At 51.6% G+C, this 17,340-nt stretch overlaps 1 protein-coding gene, 2 long non-coding RNA genes and 4 other non-coding genes across 7 annotated transcripts; 1 reads left to right on the top strand and 6 right to left on the bottom strand.

Moving 5' to 3' along the window:
- Positions 1–163: 163 nt before the first annotated feature.
- Positions 164–3,448, bottom strand: LOC610012. Its single transcript, XR_005355914.1, has 4 exons — positions 3,141–3,448; positions 1,421–1,497; positions 868–918; positions 164–291 (listed from the first exon to the last, which is right to left on the bottom strand). It is a non-coding gene; the product is annotated as an uncharacterized LOC610012 (long non-coding RNA).
- Positions 362–435, bottom strand: LOC119870573. The gene has a single exon (XR_005356238.1). It is a non-coding gene; the product is annotated as a small nucleolar RNA SNORD99 (small nucleolar RNA).
- On the bottom strand, positions 1,262–1,394 carry LOC119870567. The gene has a single exon (XR_005356234.1). It is a non-coding gene; the product is annotated as a small nucleolar RNA SNORA61 (small nucleolar RNA).
- LOC119870564 lies at positions 1,612–1,742 on the bottom strand. The gene has a single exon (XR_005356231.1). It is a non-coding gene; the product is annotated as a small nucleolar RNA SNORA44 (small nucleolar RNA).
- On the bottom strand, positions 2,235–2,369 carry LOC119870559. Its single transcript, XR_005356228.1, has one exon. It is a non-coding gene; the product is annotated as a small nucleolar RNA SNORA16B/SNORA16A family (small nucleolar RNA).
- A 6,362-nt stretch (positions 3,449–9,810) lies between the features above and the next one.
- RAB42 (RAB42, member RAS oncogene family) lies at positions 9,811–12,926 on the top strand. Its single transcript, XM_038531365.1, has 2 exons — positions 9,811–10,055; positions 10,853–12,926. Exons 1-2 carry the CDS (start codon positions 9,817–9,819, stop codon positions 11,274–11,276), a joined length of 663 nt encoding a protein of 220 aa, XP_038387293.1. The 5' UTR covers positions 9,811–9,816; the 3' UTR covers positions 11,277–12,926.
- On the bottom strand, positions 12,669–16,513 carry LOC111093260. Its single transcript, XR_005355915.1, has 3 exons — positions 14,216–16,513; positions 13,420–13,564; positions 12,669–12,949 (listed from the first exon to the last, which is right to left on the bottom strand). It is a non-coding gene; the product is annotated as an uncharacterized LOC111093260 (long non-coding RNA).
- Positions 16,514–17,340: the final 827 nt, after the last annotated feature.

Below are 17,340 nucleotides of genomic sequence, written 5' to 3'. Positions count from 1 at the left end.
CGCAGTGGTTTGGTGCCGCCTGCAGCCCGGGGCGTGATCCTGGAGACCCAGGATCGGAGTCCAATCAGGCTCCCTGCATGGAGCCTGCTTCTCCCTCTGCCTGTGCCTGTCTCTGAATAGAGAAAATTAAAAATCTTAAAAAAAAAAAAAGACAAGACACAAACATACTCCAAATTTTTTATTGGTCACTTACATGCCCTGTGCCAGCATTCACAGAAATACAGAGGTCGTGATTCTTCACTAAAATCATCTGTTGTCTTTCAACTTGCCTCATCCCATAGTGTTTCTCTCCTAAAAAGGAAGTATAAGCCAGCGTGTTAACATCCCCAATTAATTAATGCCACGCTGGGTTTTTCTGAAGAGCTGGTCTCAGTCCCATATCCGCATTTATCATCCATAGATGTCCACTCAGATTAGGTTTCATCCTGGACCAGTCAGCCTAAAAAACCTGCTAGATGAACTATCTGTTTTTACCCAACCCATCTCCCATTCTCCCAGGACAGGGGCCAGTAAGATTCCATGTTTTGAGGTTTCCCCAAACTTCAGCATGAGCTCAAACCACTACAGTACACTCACAGCAACCAGCCCTTGCCACCAAAGGTGCAGGGCTTTGGCATCTGGTATCTTCTACTCCTAGCACATGTGCTCTTGGCCTTCCAAAAGAGTGGGCAAATTTTTATCTTCTGGCTATTAACAGCCAGTAGGGCACACAGGGAGGTCAGGTGTAAATGATGTATGAAAAAGCTAACACTTTCCCAAAGGCCTGAGTAGGCTTATACTGATTCACTACACTACTCAGGATTCACAAAGCTCAAGCACTACTCAAAGCTGCAAGGAAGCTATGGAAGTTTCAGGTAGCCAACTTACCCGACTATGGATCCATAATCACAGACAAGGGCAACTTTACTGGGAACAGATCTAAAAAAAAAAAAACCGCAACCGAAAAGGACACTCAATCAAGAGACAAGAAAGCCATTGATATTTATCAAACACAGAATTAAGTCAGCAAGCACTACAGCTGCCTGGAGCTTTACATACATCCCCCCTTTAAGCCTAAGATTATTGGGGCACCTGAGTGGCCCAGTGGTTGAGCCTCTCCCTTTGGCTCAAGTCATGATCCCAGGGTCTTGGGATTGAGCCTGCTTCTCCCTCTGCCTAGGTCTGTCTCTCATGAGTAAATAAAATCTTAAAAAAAAAAAAAAAAAGAGCCTAAGACAATCACATTTTAGAGAAGAGGAAACCAGTTTAAAGAGAATTCAAACCTTGTTTGAAACTAGCCCACAAGCTATATACCAGACTATAAGCACTGCAGGGCCAGATTCACTTTTCCTTTTCCTCCTTTTACGACCACCAAGACCAGCGTTCAGATCCGATGGGAAAGGGAACCGGAGGGTCAGGCTGTCTTCAACATCTAACTTACCTTGTCTAAAGGACAGCAACACCTTGGTATCCTTGGATTCTTCAGTTACAGACGCTGCCAGGACACTTGGGGGCAGCCTGCAGAGAAAAGTGTGAAAGCTCTAAACAAAGTTGATCCAGTACACCCAACCACATGGACATTTACAGAAACACCTAGACTGGGGCAGAAGGCTTCTGGCCCAGGTCCTGAGTGGTTATAGGAAAGGCGAGTGGCAGCTGCAGGTATTATGCTGACCTGTGCTGTCAAAGTCTCTCCAAGTTGCTCTCGCATGCAGTTGGAGATCCCATGGCCACAACCGGCCACAGCCCTTGGAAACATGCTGAACTGACCCATCAGGTAGTTCCCAGAGACCTACCAGGTCCCGAGGTGGTTGTGTTCCATCAGTCATGACCCCAGAATCCTCACCAGAAAGCTCAACTTCAAAGTCATCCTGGAATCTTCAGCCGGCACAGCTAAGATGAGAAAACAGTTGTCCTGAATGATCTTACTGTTCCCTTCTCATGGTCTTCGTCTTCAGAATCCAAGGTGTGGTTTTTGAACCTGGTACTTATGCCTTACACCGTTCAAGGCAGTGACCCAAAGCACTGCTGAGATCTGTGCCACATGCCTCTAGATTTTCCCAGTACACCTGTCCAACCTGCTCCCCTGGCCTCCATACTGGCTTTTGGTCTCAGCAACTTACTTCCCAAAAGTTTTATTTTGACAATAACTATATGCGAGGCCCCATCAACAGAATGTTCCTGCTAGCCTCTGGAAACCTGTCGATTTTAATAAAGGACTCCACCTATACCTGAGAAATGGAAGGTTCAACAGGAACTGTCTTTTCCTGAAATGTTGCAGATCAGTTACATCAAACAGAACGGCGACCGTCAAGGAAAACTGTCACTCTGGGCTCCTTTTTGACCACAGCAGCTATGTGGAAGCAGCTGCAGCTTCGATAAGGGCCAGGGCAATTCAGGTCCCAAGACCGCCCCAACTGCTGTCCAACGGTCAGACTCCCATAAAAGCCACGCACTACTGCCCAACTGGAATTTATCTACTGAAATATACTGGCGACCAAATAAAGAGAAGATACCCTTGGGGCGCCTGGGGGTGCTCAGCTCAGGTTAAGTCTTGATCTTCCTGTCCTCAGTTCCAGCCAGGCAAAGACAAATTATTTTTTAAATCGAGATTTAGGGATCAACTCACAACCTTGAGATAAAGAGTCTCGTGCTCTGGGGCACCTGGGTGGCTAGTGGCTGCCTTTGGCTCAGGCCATGATCCCAGAGTCCTGGGATGGAGCCTCCGGTTGGGCTCCCCGTGCTCCCTCAAAAAAATCTGGGGGAAAAAAAGTCACAGGCTCTACGGACAGAGTCAGCGAGGAATCCTGAGAACAGATAGTCCCAGTTACCACTTTTATTTTACTATGTACCAGTTTTGTCTCATTTAATCTACACAGGACCATTTATCTTACAAATACGTTAAGACCAATTAAGTTACCTACTAATTAGGACCTCAAGGGCTCTAAAACGTGACCCCTAGAAACCCTATCGTTTAATCCACCTGCATGAACTCCTCAACCTGCTGTGCAGCCAGATGACAGGTGAAGCTACTTCCCCAAAGTCACCCAACGGGTAGCTGTAATCGGCAGATTCAACTTCAGATCTGAAGTCCTGGTGAACACCCCAGAGCGGCGTCTCCCCAACTAAGCCACTTCAGGCCCAGGACTGCCGTTACTCACCCGTCGCCCCGCAGAGCAGGGACACGCGGGCCGGGGCGGGAGCATGTGCGGCCCCGCCGGGCTCCGGCCCTTCTCACCGCGCATGCGGCCGACCCGGCCTTCCGGGCCTTAGTCCCAGCAGGCCGGGAGGCCCGGCAGCTCCGAGCCGCTCCCAACATCCCGTGGCCTCGGCCAGAGGCTGCGGTGCGTGCGGGGCCAATGGCGGCGACGCCAAGGCGGGGTGGGGGGAGGATGAGCGTGCGTTGCGGCAGAGCAGCGGCTCGGCGCCAAGACTTGCCAGCACCACGGCGGCTGGGAAAAAGGACGGCCGCGCCGCAGCTGGGGGCTTATATAGGCCTCGCCCCTGGCGGCCGCGCGACAAAAGGAGCAAAGCGCCGCGCAGACCGCTGGGAGTTGTAGTCCGCCCGCCCTCAGGCGCCGGGTCCCGCTCGCAGCCCTAACCGCGTGCGGAGTCCTCTCGGCCGAGGCTGGAGCCGCGCTCCGCCGCGCTCTGCGCTCCCTGGGCGCCCGGCCCCGGGCCCTAGGCTCACGGTGAAGCGGAGCCGCCGTGTCCGCTGCAGTTCCGTCAGGCTTCCGAAGCCGGGAGGTGACGCTGTGGACAGCGACAGGACTTCGCGCCGACCGCCGGGAGCCGCCGCCGAGCCGCCGAGTGGGGAGGGGCCGCTCGGAGGGCGTCTTTGGGCGGAGGAGGCGACCGAGTGCGGAGGCTGACCGCGTTATTTGTGCAACACTTGCCTCTTCCGCTAATACATAAACACCTTTACTGAGCGCCGCGTAAATGATGCTCCGTTATCTCAGCTAGTTCTCATAATAACCCCGCGTGTCGGTATTACGGTTATGCCCACTTTACAGATAAAAAAACTGAGGCATGCATCACCCAGGTAGCTAATGACATAAGGACAGGAATCCTCGAGTCCACCGCAGAGACCTCACGCAGAGTCACTGTGCACTGTGCCATCCATTTGTTTTGTCCATGGAATGAGCCAGCATCAGTGTAAAACAAGTTGTCAAGAAGTAAATACCTATTCTGTGCTTAAACTATTCTTTCATTTTTATCCTTAATATACACTTTAAAAAGTGGGTACTACTATCATTCTCATTTATGGAAAAAGCAACAGACTCTGAGAGGGCCAGAAGCTTTCTGGTGACTCCCAGATGTGCTTCTCCAGCCTCACCTGTCCCCTGAGCTCCACACCTTCCAACCTGCAGCCTCTTGGACACCTGTACGTGGCTAGTAAATAAGCTTCTCAGAACACAGGCTTCCCTCCCCCACACCTGCTCTTCCCCATCTCGGTAAATCTTTGGAGTGACCCTGGTCTCCTCTTTCTCTAACGTCCCACTTCTAATCCATCAGCAAATCCTGTGTCCTCCACCTTTAAGATGGTAAGCCCGGGATCCCTGGGTGGCGCAGCGGTTCGGCGCCTGTCTTTGGCCCAGGGCGCGATCCTGGAGACCCGGAATCGAGTCCCACGTCGGGCTCCCGGTGCATGGAGCCTGCTTCTTCCTCTGCCTCTCTCTCTCTGTGACTATCATAAGTAAATTAAAAAATAAATAAATAGGATGGTAAGCCCGTCCCTTACTACCTCCACTGACGCTCTCATTGTGGACTCACAACTACATTGGCCTCCTAATTAGTCTCCCTGATTCTGCAGGTCTCCCCCATAGTCTGGTCTCAACACACCAGCTACCGTGTTTAAAGACCAAAAGTTTTTAATTTTCTTATTTATTTATTTATTTATTCCTTCATTCATTCATTCATTCCTTCATTCATTCATGAGAAACAGAGAGAGGGAGAGAGACGCAGAGACATAGGCAGAGGGAGAAGCAGGCTCCCTGCAGGGAGCCCCATGCAGGACTCGATCCCGGATCCCAGAATCATGCCCAGAGCCAAAGGCAGATGCTCAACACTGAACCACCCAGGCGTCCCAAGTTTTTAATTTTCATGAAGTCCAGTATGTCCATTTATTTATGCTTTGTGCTTTTTGTGTTCTAATTTTTTTTCAGATTTTATTTATTCATGAGATACACAGAGAGAGGCAGAGACATAGGCAGAGGCAGAGACATAGGCAGAGGGAGACACAGGCTCCATGCAAGGAGCCCGCTGTGGGACTGGATCCCTGGACTCCAGGATCACGCCCTGGGCTGAAGGCAGATGCCCAACCACTGAGCCACCCGGGCGTCCCAAGTGTCTGACTCTTGATGTGAGCTCAGGTCTTCATCTCAGGATCATGAGTTCAGCCCTGTGTTGGGCTCCACACTGGGCATGGAGGTTACTTAAAACAAATACATAAATAAATAAAAATAAAAAGGACATGAGGTGATATATGTTCATTATCTTGATTGTGGTAATGGTTTCATGGATGCACAGTTGCATCAAAACTGATTACATTGTACTCTATAATATGTACAGTTTACTGTGTGTCATTTATACCTCCATTAAGATATAAAAATAGAAAACATAACCAATAAAAAATTTACACTAAATTATTCACCTGCTCCGAAATCACCACTGACTTTGCAAGACAGTTGGAATAAAAGCTGAAGTCCCATGATGGCCTCTGAAGCCACAGATAATTTGACTCCTCCTCCTCTCTACCCTCATCACTCACCACTTGCTTCCTCATTATTCTCTCCCCTTGCCTGGTCCCAGCTCAGGGCCTTTGCTCTTGCTGTTCTTCCTGCCTGGAACTATCCTCTGGATATCACAGACAACCACACTACTCACTTCCTCACAGCCCCTGGTTTTCTGTTCTAGTCACCTCCTCAGAATACCCTGTTTTGAAACAGCACCCTGTCACCCTTCAAGCCATTGTCCTGCTTGCTTGATATTTATTTTTTTAAGATTTTTTAAAATTTTTATTTATTAATGAGAGAGAGAGGCAGAGATACAGGCAGAGGGAGAAACAGGCTGAGGGAGACACAGGCTTCATGCGGGAAGCCTGACGCGGGACTCAATCCCAGGTCGTCAGGATCACGTCCTAGGCTGAAGGTGGCGCTAAACCGCTGAGCCACCCGGGCTGCCCTTGGTTATTTATAGCACTTGTGGCATTTTGCTATCATGTTATGTATGGATTTATTTTGTCTTCCCCATTACAACGTGAGCTCCCCCAAACAGGAATTGTGTTTGTTTGTTTTTTTAATTTTCATTGCTGTGTAAGTGCCTGGTATATAAAAGATAGTTAGCACTTCTCAAATAATTACTATGTAAATTAGTTAATTAGGGACACCTGGGTGCCTCAGTTGGTTGGGCATCTGCCTTGGGCTCAGGTCATGATCCCAGGGTCCTGGGATCAAGCCCTGCATCCATCTCTACTTGGCTGTGTACTTAGTGGAGACCCTGCTTCTCCCTCTGCCTCTGCCCACCACTCCCCCTGCTTGTGCTCTCTCTCTGTTGACTAAATAAATAAAATATTTTAAAACAAAACAAATTGGGATCCCTGGGTGGCGCAGCGGTTTAGCGCCTGCCTTTGGCCCAGGGCACGATCCTGGAGACCCGGGATTGAATCCCACGTCGGGCTCCTGGTGCATGGAGCCTGCTTCTCCCTCTGCCTATGTCTCTGCCTCTCTCTCTCTCTCTCTCTCTCTCTCTCTGACTATCATAAATAAATAAAAAGTTAAAAAAAGTTAAAAAAATATTTTAAAACAAAACAAATAAATGAATTAATTACTGAATAAAACTTGGCCAAGACCACCTAGATCTCATACAAATGTGTACAACTCGCCTGCTGTGTTGCATGTTCTCCAGAACTACTTTGTGAGGTGGGCTCTATGACTTGCTTACTTAGCAGAAGGGGAAGCAGGGTAGGGAGGAAACATCACTGGCCCCACCCCTAGTCACATAGTGAGAGTCTCTGGCAAGGTCTGCTGACATCTGGATTCTGGGGCTAGATGCTGGGGGGTGGGGGTGGGGGTGGGGGGGCAGGCACCTGACCCTGGCCCACAGCAGGGAGTGTCTGAGAGAGGAAGTTCAAAGAGTTGAATGCTGACAGTGCACTGCCCATGTGCTGACCACAAAGGCTTCTGGGAATGCTGGGTTCAAACTGCATTTCAAGCTGTTTCAGGCCCCTCTGCCTCTGCTCCAGCTGCTCCTGCCTGGAGCGCCCTTCCTCCTGGAACTCCCTAGCTCTTACTTTTCCTGGGAGACCCAGCATCCTGCAGGAGGCAATGCTGACCCTGTAGCTCCCTCAGTCCAGCCCTTTTGTGGGATTTGACTGAATTAATTAATGACTCAATAGCACTTACCCACTTTCATTCATCCTTTCAAGCATAACTATTTGCTGAGTTCCTCCTTTGTGCTACACACTGAGGATACAACCATTCATGTCTGCCCTCAAGTAACCTAGGAAGGAGATAGCTATTGCAGTGGACAGAAGAGCATGTGACCTCATTGGCCAGTGAGAGGCTTCCTGAGGGACAGGGATCTAACCTAAGGTCTGAAGTAGGAGTTAGCCCTTTGAAGAGGAGAAGAGTGTTTCCAGCAGAGGGCTGAGAGGAGGAAAGATGTTCAGCATGGCTGGAGCTCAGAGTACCAGTGGTGGGTAAAGAAGGGGCCAGAGGCATCCTAGGGACTTGACACAAAATATTTTTCCAGGGGCATCTGGATGGCTCAGTGTTTGAGCATCTTGCCTTCAGCTCAGGTTGTGATCCCGGCATCCTGAGATCCCCAGGATGGAGCCTGCTTCTCCCTCTGCCTGTGTCTCTGCTTCTGTGTGTCTCTCATGAATAAATAAATAAAATCTTAAAGAAATATATTTTTCCAGCTAAACAGGGTGAGACAGAGAAAATATCTCGATCGAGGCATCAGTGGGGCAGGCTGATTTTGGCGAAGCTGGCAGGAAGGATTCTTCCCAGAACACACTTTTCCTGAGGCTCCTCAGGGTTCCTGGATTCTCAGGCTCCTCTCTCTCTACTACTCCTAGAGGTGGGGGATGAGCAGAGATAGGGGCCCCTCTCGGCTCTACCATGCAGGTGATTACGTGGAGACCTGTCAAAATGGCTTGTTATTGATTTGTTAGGAGTTAAACAGAAGAAGGGCACCTGGCTGGCTCAGTTGGTAGAGCATGTGACTCTTGATCTAGGGGTCATGAATTCAAGCCCCACTTTGGGTGTAGACATCACTTACTTATTTACATACATACATACATTTTAAAAAATAGCTAGAAGAAAATCTGGGCCTTCCCAGATCCTCAACCTGTCCAGACAGAAACAGAAATAGCAAAAAAGGCTTTGACCTTGAGAAAAGTTGGCAGCTAGTCTTCCTTAGTGACGCTGGAACCTCAGGGTCACTCTCTGAGTCTCAATTTTTTCATCTGTAAATATGACCAGAATAGCAACATCTTGCAAGGTTCTGTGAGAAGGAAACATGATGATTTGATACTTTGCAATAGTGAGGATTTTCTCTCACCACAAATTTGCCAAAACAAGTGAAACTGGTAAAGTCCACCCACAGTGCACAGTGAGATTAAACCAACAGAGGAGGGACGCCTGGGTGGCTCAGCAGTTGAGCGTCTGCCTTCGGGTCAGGGCATGATACTGGAGTCCCAGGATGGAGTCCCACTTCAGGCTCCCTGCAGGGAGCCTGCTTCTCCCTCTGCCTGGGTCTCTGCCTCTCTCTCATGAATAAATAAATAAAATCTTTAAAAAAATAAAGTAAACCAACAGAGGAACTGTTTTGGGACTAGCAGAAACCCAACCTTGGCCCTGACTGGAGAGGGTAGACTGGCTCTTGGAGATGGCTTACCCTTGCCACTAACCCAAGTGGGACCTGATCACTGTGTTCCGTCCTCTAGGTACTTGGTTTGCAGTCCCCTTTGTGGGCTCAAGGGGTAATGAAGAGTGAGACAAACTCATATGTGAGTCTCAGCTCTGCTCTGTGACCTGAGACAAGCCTCAGTCTCCTTGGCTCTAAAATGGGCACACTATGGCCCTCTCAAAGTTGTTGCCCGCTGAGCGTGAAGAACTGACCCTCTGGCCTCATAAATGTAAGTTGTCCGCTCCACAGGCCAGTTGCACTCCCTCTGGAATGGCTTTCGCCTATGTCCGCCTGCTTACCAGCCCTGTTGGCATCTCTCCCTGAGCCCTGAGGCCTAGCCCGGGCAGGTGCTGAGGACCTGGGGGGGGGGGGGGTGGCTGTTGAACATTGAACCTGACCATTGAACGGAAGGCCCTGGGAGGCCCTGCGCCAGGGCCAGTGGGGCTCCGGGAAAGGATCACCTGGGTGGGGAAGGGGCACCTGTAAGCCACCAACTTTCTAGACTAGTGTCTCCAGCTCCAGCCGCAGGGGCCCAACCAGGGAACTGCCCGGAGAGTGGGGCTGAGAGAAGCCGGCCCGGGGGAGACTGTTGGACGCTCGGGGCGTTAAGCTCGGGCCAGCGCCTGTCTGGTTCTCGGGCCTCGCTCGTCCTCCTCCCCACATTGCCTTCTTTAATCTCCCATCCCGCGTAGTAGGGGTTACTAGAGGACGAAACTGGGGCCCGCAGAGAGGACGGGAACGTGCCCAGGGTCTTGCCGCCCGGGGCTGAGGGGCGGGGCAAGGAGCTGGGCTCCGGGGGCGGGGCGGGGCGGGGCGGCGAGGGGGCGGGGCCTGGCTGCCAGCCTCCGACGGCGGGGCGGGGCAGGTGGCCACCGAAGGCTGGGCGGCGGGGCGGCGGGGCGGCGGGGCGGCGGGACCCAGGCCATGGCCGCGGGGGGCTGCCGCTACCAGTTCCGGATCGCGCTGCTGGGGGACGCGGCGGTGGGCAAGACGTCGCTGCTGCGGCGCTACGTGGCGGGCGCGCCCGGGACCCCGGAGCCCGAGCCCGAGCCCGAGCCGGCGCCCACGGTGGGCGTCGAGTTCTACAGCCGCATGCTGCAGCTGCGGGCCGGGCCGCGCGTCAAGCTGCAGCTCTGGGACACGGCGGGCCACGAGCGCTTCAGGTGCGGGCGGGGCGGGATGAGGGACCTGGGGGGGAGGCAGTCCCCCCAGAGGGCTCGGCCTCAGTGGTCCAGGTACAGACCTAGGGGCCCCTGCCCTGGTCTCTGGCCCTCCACGTGGAGTCGTTCGTCCCACAGATGCAGCCGGTGGGCCAAGCCCCTCACCCAGAGGCCTGACACCCTGGCGCTGGGAGGGCGCAAGGGCCCTGCCACGGAGACCTGAGGGATGGGTGACCTGGCTGCTGAGAGAGCCCACTAGAGCAGAGCGAGAAGGATCAGAGACACGGGAAAGGAGGAGAGGGTTGGGGTAGCCTGGAAGCATGCCTTAGGAGTTGGCCAGGCAGAGAACTGGAAGCAAAAAGCTGTAAAAAGCTCCAGGAACGGGATCCCTGGGTGGCGCAGCGGTTTGGCGCCTGCCTTTGGCCCAGGGCGCGATCCTGGAGACCTGGGATCGAATCCCACGTCGGGCTCCCGGTGCACGGAGCCTGCTTCTCCCTCTGCTTGTGTCTCTGCCTCTCTCTCTCTGTGACTATCATAAAAAAAAAAAAAAAAAAAAAAAAAAAGCGCTCCAGGAAAACATCCCTTTTCCTCCAGAAATGGAGGAATGGTCCAGAGAGGATGTGACTCGAGCTTGTTCCATGGCTGAGACACAGGCACTATATTGTGAGAGACAGACACCGGAGCAGAGAAGTACCTGGCAGTGTGTAGGGAGCTATGAGGAGCTTGGGCGCAGGGAAAGCCCTGCCTTTTGGGGGGCCTTGAAGGTATAGACGTCTCCCAGCTCACTCCCTCTCCTTCAGGTGCATCACCAGGTCCTTCTACCGAAATGTGGTGGGTGTCCTACTGGTCTTCGATGTGACAAACAGGAAGTCTTTTGAACATATCTGCGACTGGCATCAGGAGGTTATAGCCACTCAGGGCCCCGACAAAGTGATCTTCTTACTGATTGGCCACAAGAGTGACCTGCGGAGCACCCGCTGTGTCTCTGCTCAGGAGGCCGAGGAGCTGGCTGCCTCCCTGGGCATGGCCTTCATGGAGACCTCTGCTAAAAATAACTGCAATGTGGACCTGGCCTTCAACACCATTGCTGACTCCATCCAGCAGGCCCTGGAGCAGGGGGACATCAAGATGGAGGAGGATTGGGGGGGTGTCCGGCTCATCCACAAGACCCAAGTCCCCAGGGCCCCCCCAAGACAGCAGCCCCCAGGTCCTTGCCAGTGTTGACTGTGGGAGGGAAAGGGTTATAGCAGTGCCAACCTCAAAAGTGCTGCTGGGATGGGGAGTGTCAATATCTTTCTTGAGAGCAAATGGCAGGATGTATCCAAAGGGTTAATATAAACTATCCTAGCAGTCACACCTCCTGGATTCTGGGGTTTCAGAGCTCAGCCCCTTTCTGCTAGAAAGCTCTAAGAAGCCAGGTGTGCAGCTTCATGTCCTTCAGAGTCCTTCAGCATGTTTCCTCAGTTGTCAGTGGGGCTCTTGCCACAGTGGGGGTTGGGAGGGTGTGTGAAAATGAGACAATGGATGGGGGGACATGCTCAGCCAGAGCCAGCCATACCATAAGAACTGAATGACAAGAACTGTCCTCACCACCCTTTCTCCTCTGTGACATTTCTGGCAGTGCTCCTGAGCTTGGACGCTGAGACGCACTGAGTCTGGACGCTGCCATACGGGCGAGGAATTTCAGGGCAAGCCTACCTGGGAGCCTCCTTAGGTCCTCAGACTTGGATGAGTCTTAAAGTGTGCCTTGGAACTCAGGGTTGCTGCCCAATGCCCCGTTTCCAAGGCCGGGCGCTGGATCTGGATCTGGGAGGCAGGGATGAAGGCAAGCGAGCATCCTAGGTCAGACAATAGAGGACGCTAGGAAATAGCGGACACCCACAGCCTCCTCCTCCCACTTCCAATACCCCCCCCTCCCCCAGCTGCTGGGAGTGCTGCTCTTAACGGTGATGACAGTGATGATGCTGTGCTCACAGCACCCTCCGGGAACTGCCTACCCCTCAGGGCTGACTGCATCCAGTGTTGATCTGTTGATCTACTGAGGGGTAGAGGCCTGGCTCTCTTGCCCCAGCTCTGAAGGTCAAACCCAGCATCATCACTCTTCAGGGGGCTGATTGAGCCCATTGTTCTTACCTCACAGCTAAAGTCTCCCTCTGCTCAGTCCCACTTCCTACAGTTCCTCCCCCAAACAGGTGTTGATCTCAACAATCCTCTAATCAATGTCAGCCCACTAATCCTCATCTCAGAAATTGCCTCCAGGGGAACAGGCGCTGCTAGGCAGAGAATGTCCTAGGGCAATCAGGGAAGGCTTCCTGGAGATGGGGTTTATGTTGGTAATATGAGCAAGTGTAGAGGAGGGGCCATTGTGCCAGTGGGCACAATAAAGACCACAAACACAGTCACTCACTTTGTGACCTGGGGAGCTAATCGGTCCCAGATTCCTCCTCAGTATCATATGACTGATTATCCCTTCTTCAAGGGTTCTTGGGAGATTTCCAGTCAGGGTGGGTTTCTTAGCTTCCTCTCCAAGGGGCTGAGCCAGGGTGGGTCTCCCCATGCACCACCTCCTCTTTTAAAACATCACTCATCCTTAAGATAGTCTTGCAAGGTTGGCAGTTACCCTCATTTCACCACTTGGAGAGGGAGAGGGGTATGACTTGTTTGTGTTTTGTTTTGTTTTGTTTTAATAAGCATCTACTCTGTTCTGAGCTCTGAGGATGCAGCAGCGAACATGACAGAAAAGCTCTCCTGGGGGATCCCTGGGTGGCTCAGTGGTTTGGCACCTGCCTTCAGCCCAGGGTGTGATCCTGGAGTCCCGGCATTGAGTCCCTCGTCGGGCTTCCTGCATGGAGCCTGCTTCTCCCTCTGCCTGTGTCTCTGTCTCTCTCTCTCTCTCTCTGAATAAATAAATAAATCTTTAAAAAATATATATATAAGAAAAAAGAAAAAAAGAAAAGAAAAGCTCCCCTGGGGTTGACATTCTAGTGGGAGAGAGAAAAAAAATGAGTAAATAAGTGAACTAAATTCCAGTTGTAAAAGTGCCAGAGGCCCACAGATCTTGGAGACAGGTGTGAGAGATGGGACAGGAGGGCCTCCCTGAGCTGAGAGCTGGGGGAGGGAAGAGAGGGGCCAAGCTAAGAGGCAGGTCTGGGCATGAGGAGCAGTGGCCAACATTGAGGACTTATGTCCATGTGAGGTAGGTACTACTATTCCATTTTACTGATGTGCAGACTAAGGCCCAGTGAGGTTAACTGAAGCCAGTAAGCAGAGGGAGAAGTCCCAAGGCAAGGGACAGGTAAAGAGCTGGGCTCTTTCTAGTAATTTACTGGAGATCTGAGCTACTTTAAATGAACAAGCAGGGAGTGACCTTCAGCTTGGTCTGTGGTTTCTCATCTCTGAGCTTCCCTGATAGGAGTACAGTGTAAACCAGAGCTTGTTTGGGAGATGAGCAGCTGGTCCTGAGGATGGAGGTGAGGAGTTTGCTGTCAGGTGTTCAGAACCGACCCAAATCCCTAAAGAGAGGAAGAAAAAACTGACTTTTCCCCTGTCCAAATCCTATCTGGCCACCAGAGGACAAGCCTGAAGCCCAGGCCCACCCAAGGCTGGGTCCCTCTCCAAGAAGATGTTGCCCACTGTCCCCAGATGCCTCCCCTGGAAGACTGTTCAGCAGGCTGCAGTCACATCTCTAAGGCTCCTCAGCCTCAGTTTTCCATCTGTTAAATGGGGAGAACAGTAGTTTCGATCTCACAGGGGTGTTGTGAGGATTAAATGAGGCATTATGTGAATTCCTACTACACACACGAGCTCATGCACTGTGGGCTCTTTCTATGGCTTATTAACCCCTGTGAGGTGGGGCTGAGCCGTCCATTTCATAGACAGGGACCTTAAAGTCCATGATGGCAAACTGATGTGGCTCAGCTGCTAAAACCAGGCCAACTGAGTGTTCCAACAGCCTTGTCCACTGCCTCGGGCCAGGCCCAGAAGGTCATAACTTGTGTCTCAGGGCCCTGGTCCCAACCTCACAAACCCCTCTCAGTGTCGCAAAACCTCTGGAGACTGCAAGTGTCTTCGATGGGTAGAATTCTGGTAGCAGAAGGAAGCAGCCCTGCCCAGCCCAGTGGCTAGAGGAAGAGCAGAGAAGAGCAGTGGCGGGGCAGACCCACCTGGCAGCCCTGACTCTCCTCCCAGTGCAGCTCAGAAGCAGCCTCCATGCTGGGTGCCACTGCTGTCACAGGTCAGGCCCTGCAGTCTCTGGTGTAGGCTGGGCCACCTCCCTCGAGGCCTGTAGGGTAGCCCCTGTTGATTCAGCACCCGCAGTGCCCCAGAGGGAAGTTTTTAAAGTACATTTGACATGGGTGCTCCCCTTCCCAGTTTCCTTCCCTGGCTCCGTATCACCGCAGAGTATAACTCAAATCCTCTCCCCATAGTCCTGGCCCTCCCAGAGCTGGTGGGTGCTGCCTCCCCACACCACCTCAACCCTCCACTTTGCCCTGACAAATTCCCAACCACCTGCAGCCCCGGGCTTTGCGCGGTTCCCTTCCACTGGATGGCCCCCAGCCCTCTCCCTTCTACCTGGGTGACGGGATTGGCCTCAGATAAGTATCACTTCTTAACCACAGCATCCCAGCTGCCTGAACTAGGGTGGGCTTTGCAGTCAAGCCTGGTCTAACTCCCAGCTCCACTATGTGTAACTGTGGGACCCGGGAACTCACTTCATCTCTGCAAGCCTCAGTGGACTTCTCTGGAAAATGAGTCTGGTAATACCTAACTCACAGGCTTTTAGAAAGGTTTAGGTGAGAAATGAAAGGTAGTGCTGGTCACACATTAGGAATCCACAAAATGGAAGTCCTCTTCTTCCCCTCAGGGTTTTATTGATCACTGTAAAGGAACAGAGTAAAAACACTGTGGGGAAATAACAAGGGCTCCATGCTCTAACGAAGTTCTTGAAGATCGTGACCCCCCCTCTGGAGATGTGAACTGGGCTCTGCTTCCATACTAAGGATGAAGTTCCAGAATCATTCCCTTTGGGTCTATCCCTAGTAGTCTGAGCAAGCAAAACTCAGTCTCCAAAGCCGCACCCTGACTAAACCCTCCAGCCACAGCGACTTGGACAAGGTCAGGCTCTCAGGCCTGGGTCCATGCCTTTTGCCCTTTTGAAGAGACAGTCGGCCACCCATGGGACCCTTTCCAAAGACCCTACCCATACTGGGAGCCACTGAAACCTAGTGGGTGGAGAGTGAAGACACATTCTACCCTCCACACATAGGCTGGAACTAAAGATGTCTGGGTGGGAACCCAGCCTCTGTCCTCTACCTCTGAGCCTTGGTCTTCATGGTAAAACAAGAACAATTCCAACCTTGAAGCTTTATTGGAGGACTAAATAGGACAACGTATGTGAAGTGCACAATAATGTTAAGTTCCTTCTGCTAATAAACTCCCTTTGGGTCTTTCTCGTGTCAGACCCTGCACTAGAATGTCCTTCCTCCATCTCTGTCAAAACTCTGGTTCATCCTTCAAGGCTTGGCCTAACCAAATGTATCAATACCTTCTCTGAGTCTTCAGGACAACTGGAGATTTCAGGCTCTGTTATCTCTTATTTTGCTCCACTAGACAGTAGCGTTTCAAGGCCAGGGCTCCCATGAGAAGGATGGACAACGGACCAAGAGCATAGGTCTGGGTTGGGGCCTGCTCAGGGACCTCAGACAGGTCATAATGACCTCTCCAGACCTTCATGTTTTTACCTATAAAATGCGGGGCTGCAGTGGGTGACACCAGGGCCTAATTTCTTTCCTAACTACAGGCAATTGTAAGGCTTCGGTCCAGTTCAGCTGCCTCCTTCCCGCTTCACCTCATGCAGGTACAGGGGACTTTCCAGGATGGCTTTCTGGTCCCAATGGCAACTTCTGTATCCTCAAAACTCACCTGTGTTGTTGCAACCAGCCTCTACCTCTATCTTTTGGTTAATACTTTCTCAGGAAAACCTCGCACGCCATATTCTTTTACTCCTAGCCCAAAATAACTCCAGCAACTTCCTGGCTGGTCCCTCTCCCACCTGCTTCCTACTCCATTCTCTACACTGGCAGCCAGAGCAAGGCTTTTAACATGTCAACACAATGACATTAGTCCTCCACCAAAAACCCCACCGGTCCCTAGCACCTGCATGGTTTTCAACCTGTTTATATGCCTGTTTTTAGCATCAGAATCCTTTTATCAGATGGGAGTCTTTCTATTCGGCCTAAAATGTCCAACAATTATGAAAGGTATTGCTCAGGGTCACCTGGGTGGCTCAGTCAGTTGAGTGTCTGACTCTTGATTTCGGCTCAGGTCATGATCTCAGAGATCAAATCCCGCACTGGGCTCTATACTGAGTTTCCTCTCTCTCCTTCTGCTCCCTGCCCTCACTCTCTCCTCTCTCTCAAATAAAGAAATAAATAAATCTTTAAAAAAAGAAAAAAAAAAAAAAAAGGGATGCCTGGGTGGCTCACTGGTTGAGCCTTTGGCTCAGGTTGTGACCTGGGTGGCTCACTGACCTGACCTTTGGCTCAGGTCGTGACCTCAGAGTCCTGGGATCGAGTCCCTCGTCAGACTCTCCACAGGGAGCCTGCTTCTCCCTCTGCCTATGTCTGTGTCTCTCATGAATAAATAAATAAAATCTTAAAAAAAAAATAAAAGGTATTACTCAGGCAGAAGAGGGATGGGAAGCCCAAAGCCAGTCTGCTGGGCTGCCTACACTACACCCACCCCTGCAAGACGGACAGACACACTGCACACACACCACACACACACACACACACATGCACATGCAAGCCTCTGAAGCCCGGGTGCTGGACCTTGCCACTATACCTGCAAGCTGCTCGCCTCTTGAGCTTACTTCCTGTTCATCTCTGGCCGTCCTCTCCCAGTGTTAGACCTTGTGCTTGAGCCATCTTGATGCACTGACCTTTACGCCTCTGGTTCTTTGCATATGCTGTTCTCGGTCACCCCCATTTTGTCTCCATAGGACTAAGGGGGAGTTAAGGCAGAGTTAAGAGTGCAGGCTCCGGAGTCAGATGGACTTGGCTAAAGCCTTGGCACTGAAGCAAGCTGTGTGACCTGAGTAAGTTCCTTAAACTCCTTAAGTCTTGCCCCCACCCTCCACCCAGAAACCTGGGATTACATGATACTACAATTAAAGTGAGTGACATATACCAAGCACATTCTTATTTCAGACTTGTGGGAAAAACACAATGTGATTATCCATGGAAGGTGTTTAGCAGAGCACATGGCACCTGGAGGCATTCTACAAGGA

The sequence above is a fragment of the Canis lupus genome, chromosome 2, assembly GCF_011100685.1.
Source record: "Canis lupus familiaris isolate Mischka breed German Shepherd chromosome 2, alternate assembly UU_Cfam_GSD_1.0, whole genome shotgun sequence".
NCBI lineage: Eukaryota > Metazoa > Chordata > Mammalia > Carnivora > Canidae > Canis > Canis lupus.
The sequence above is the reverse complement of the archived record's forward strand: the minus strand, read 5'-3'. Positions and strand labels throughout refer to the sequence as shown.

Bases quoted from the DNA above. Each gene is read 5' to 3' on its own strand.
- RAB42 (XM_038531365.1), top strand. From the start codon at position 9,817: ATGGCCGCGGGGGGCTGCCGCTACCAGTTCCGGATCGCGCTGCTGGGG. The intron at 10,056-10,852 runs GTGCGGGCGGGG...CCTCTCCTTCAG, and splicing joins GCGGGCCACGAGCGCTTCAG to GTGCATCACCAGGTCCTTCT.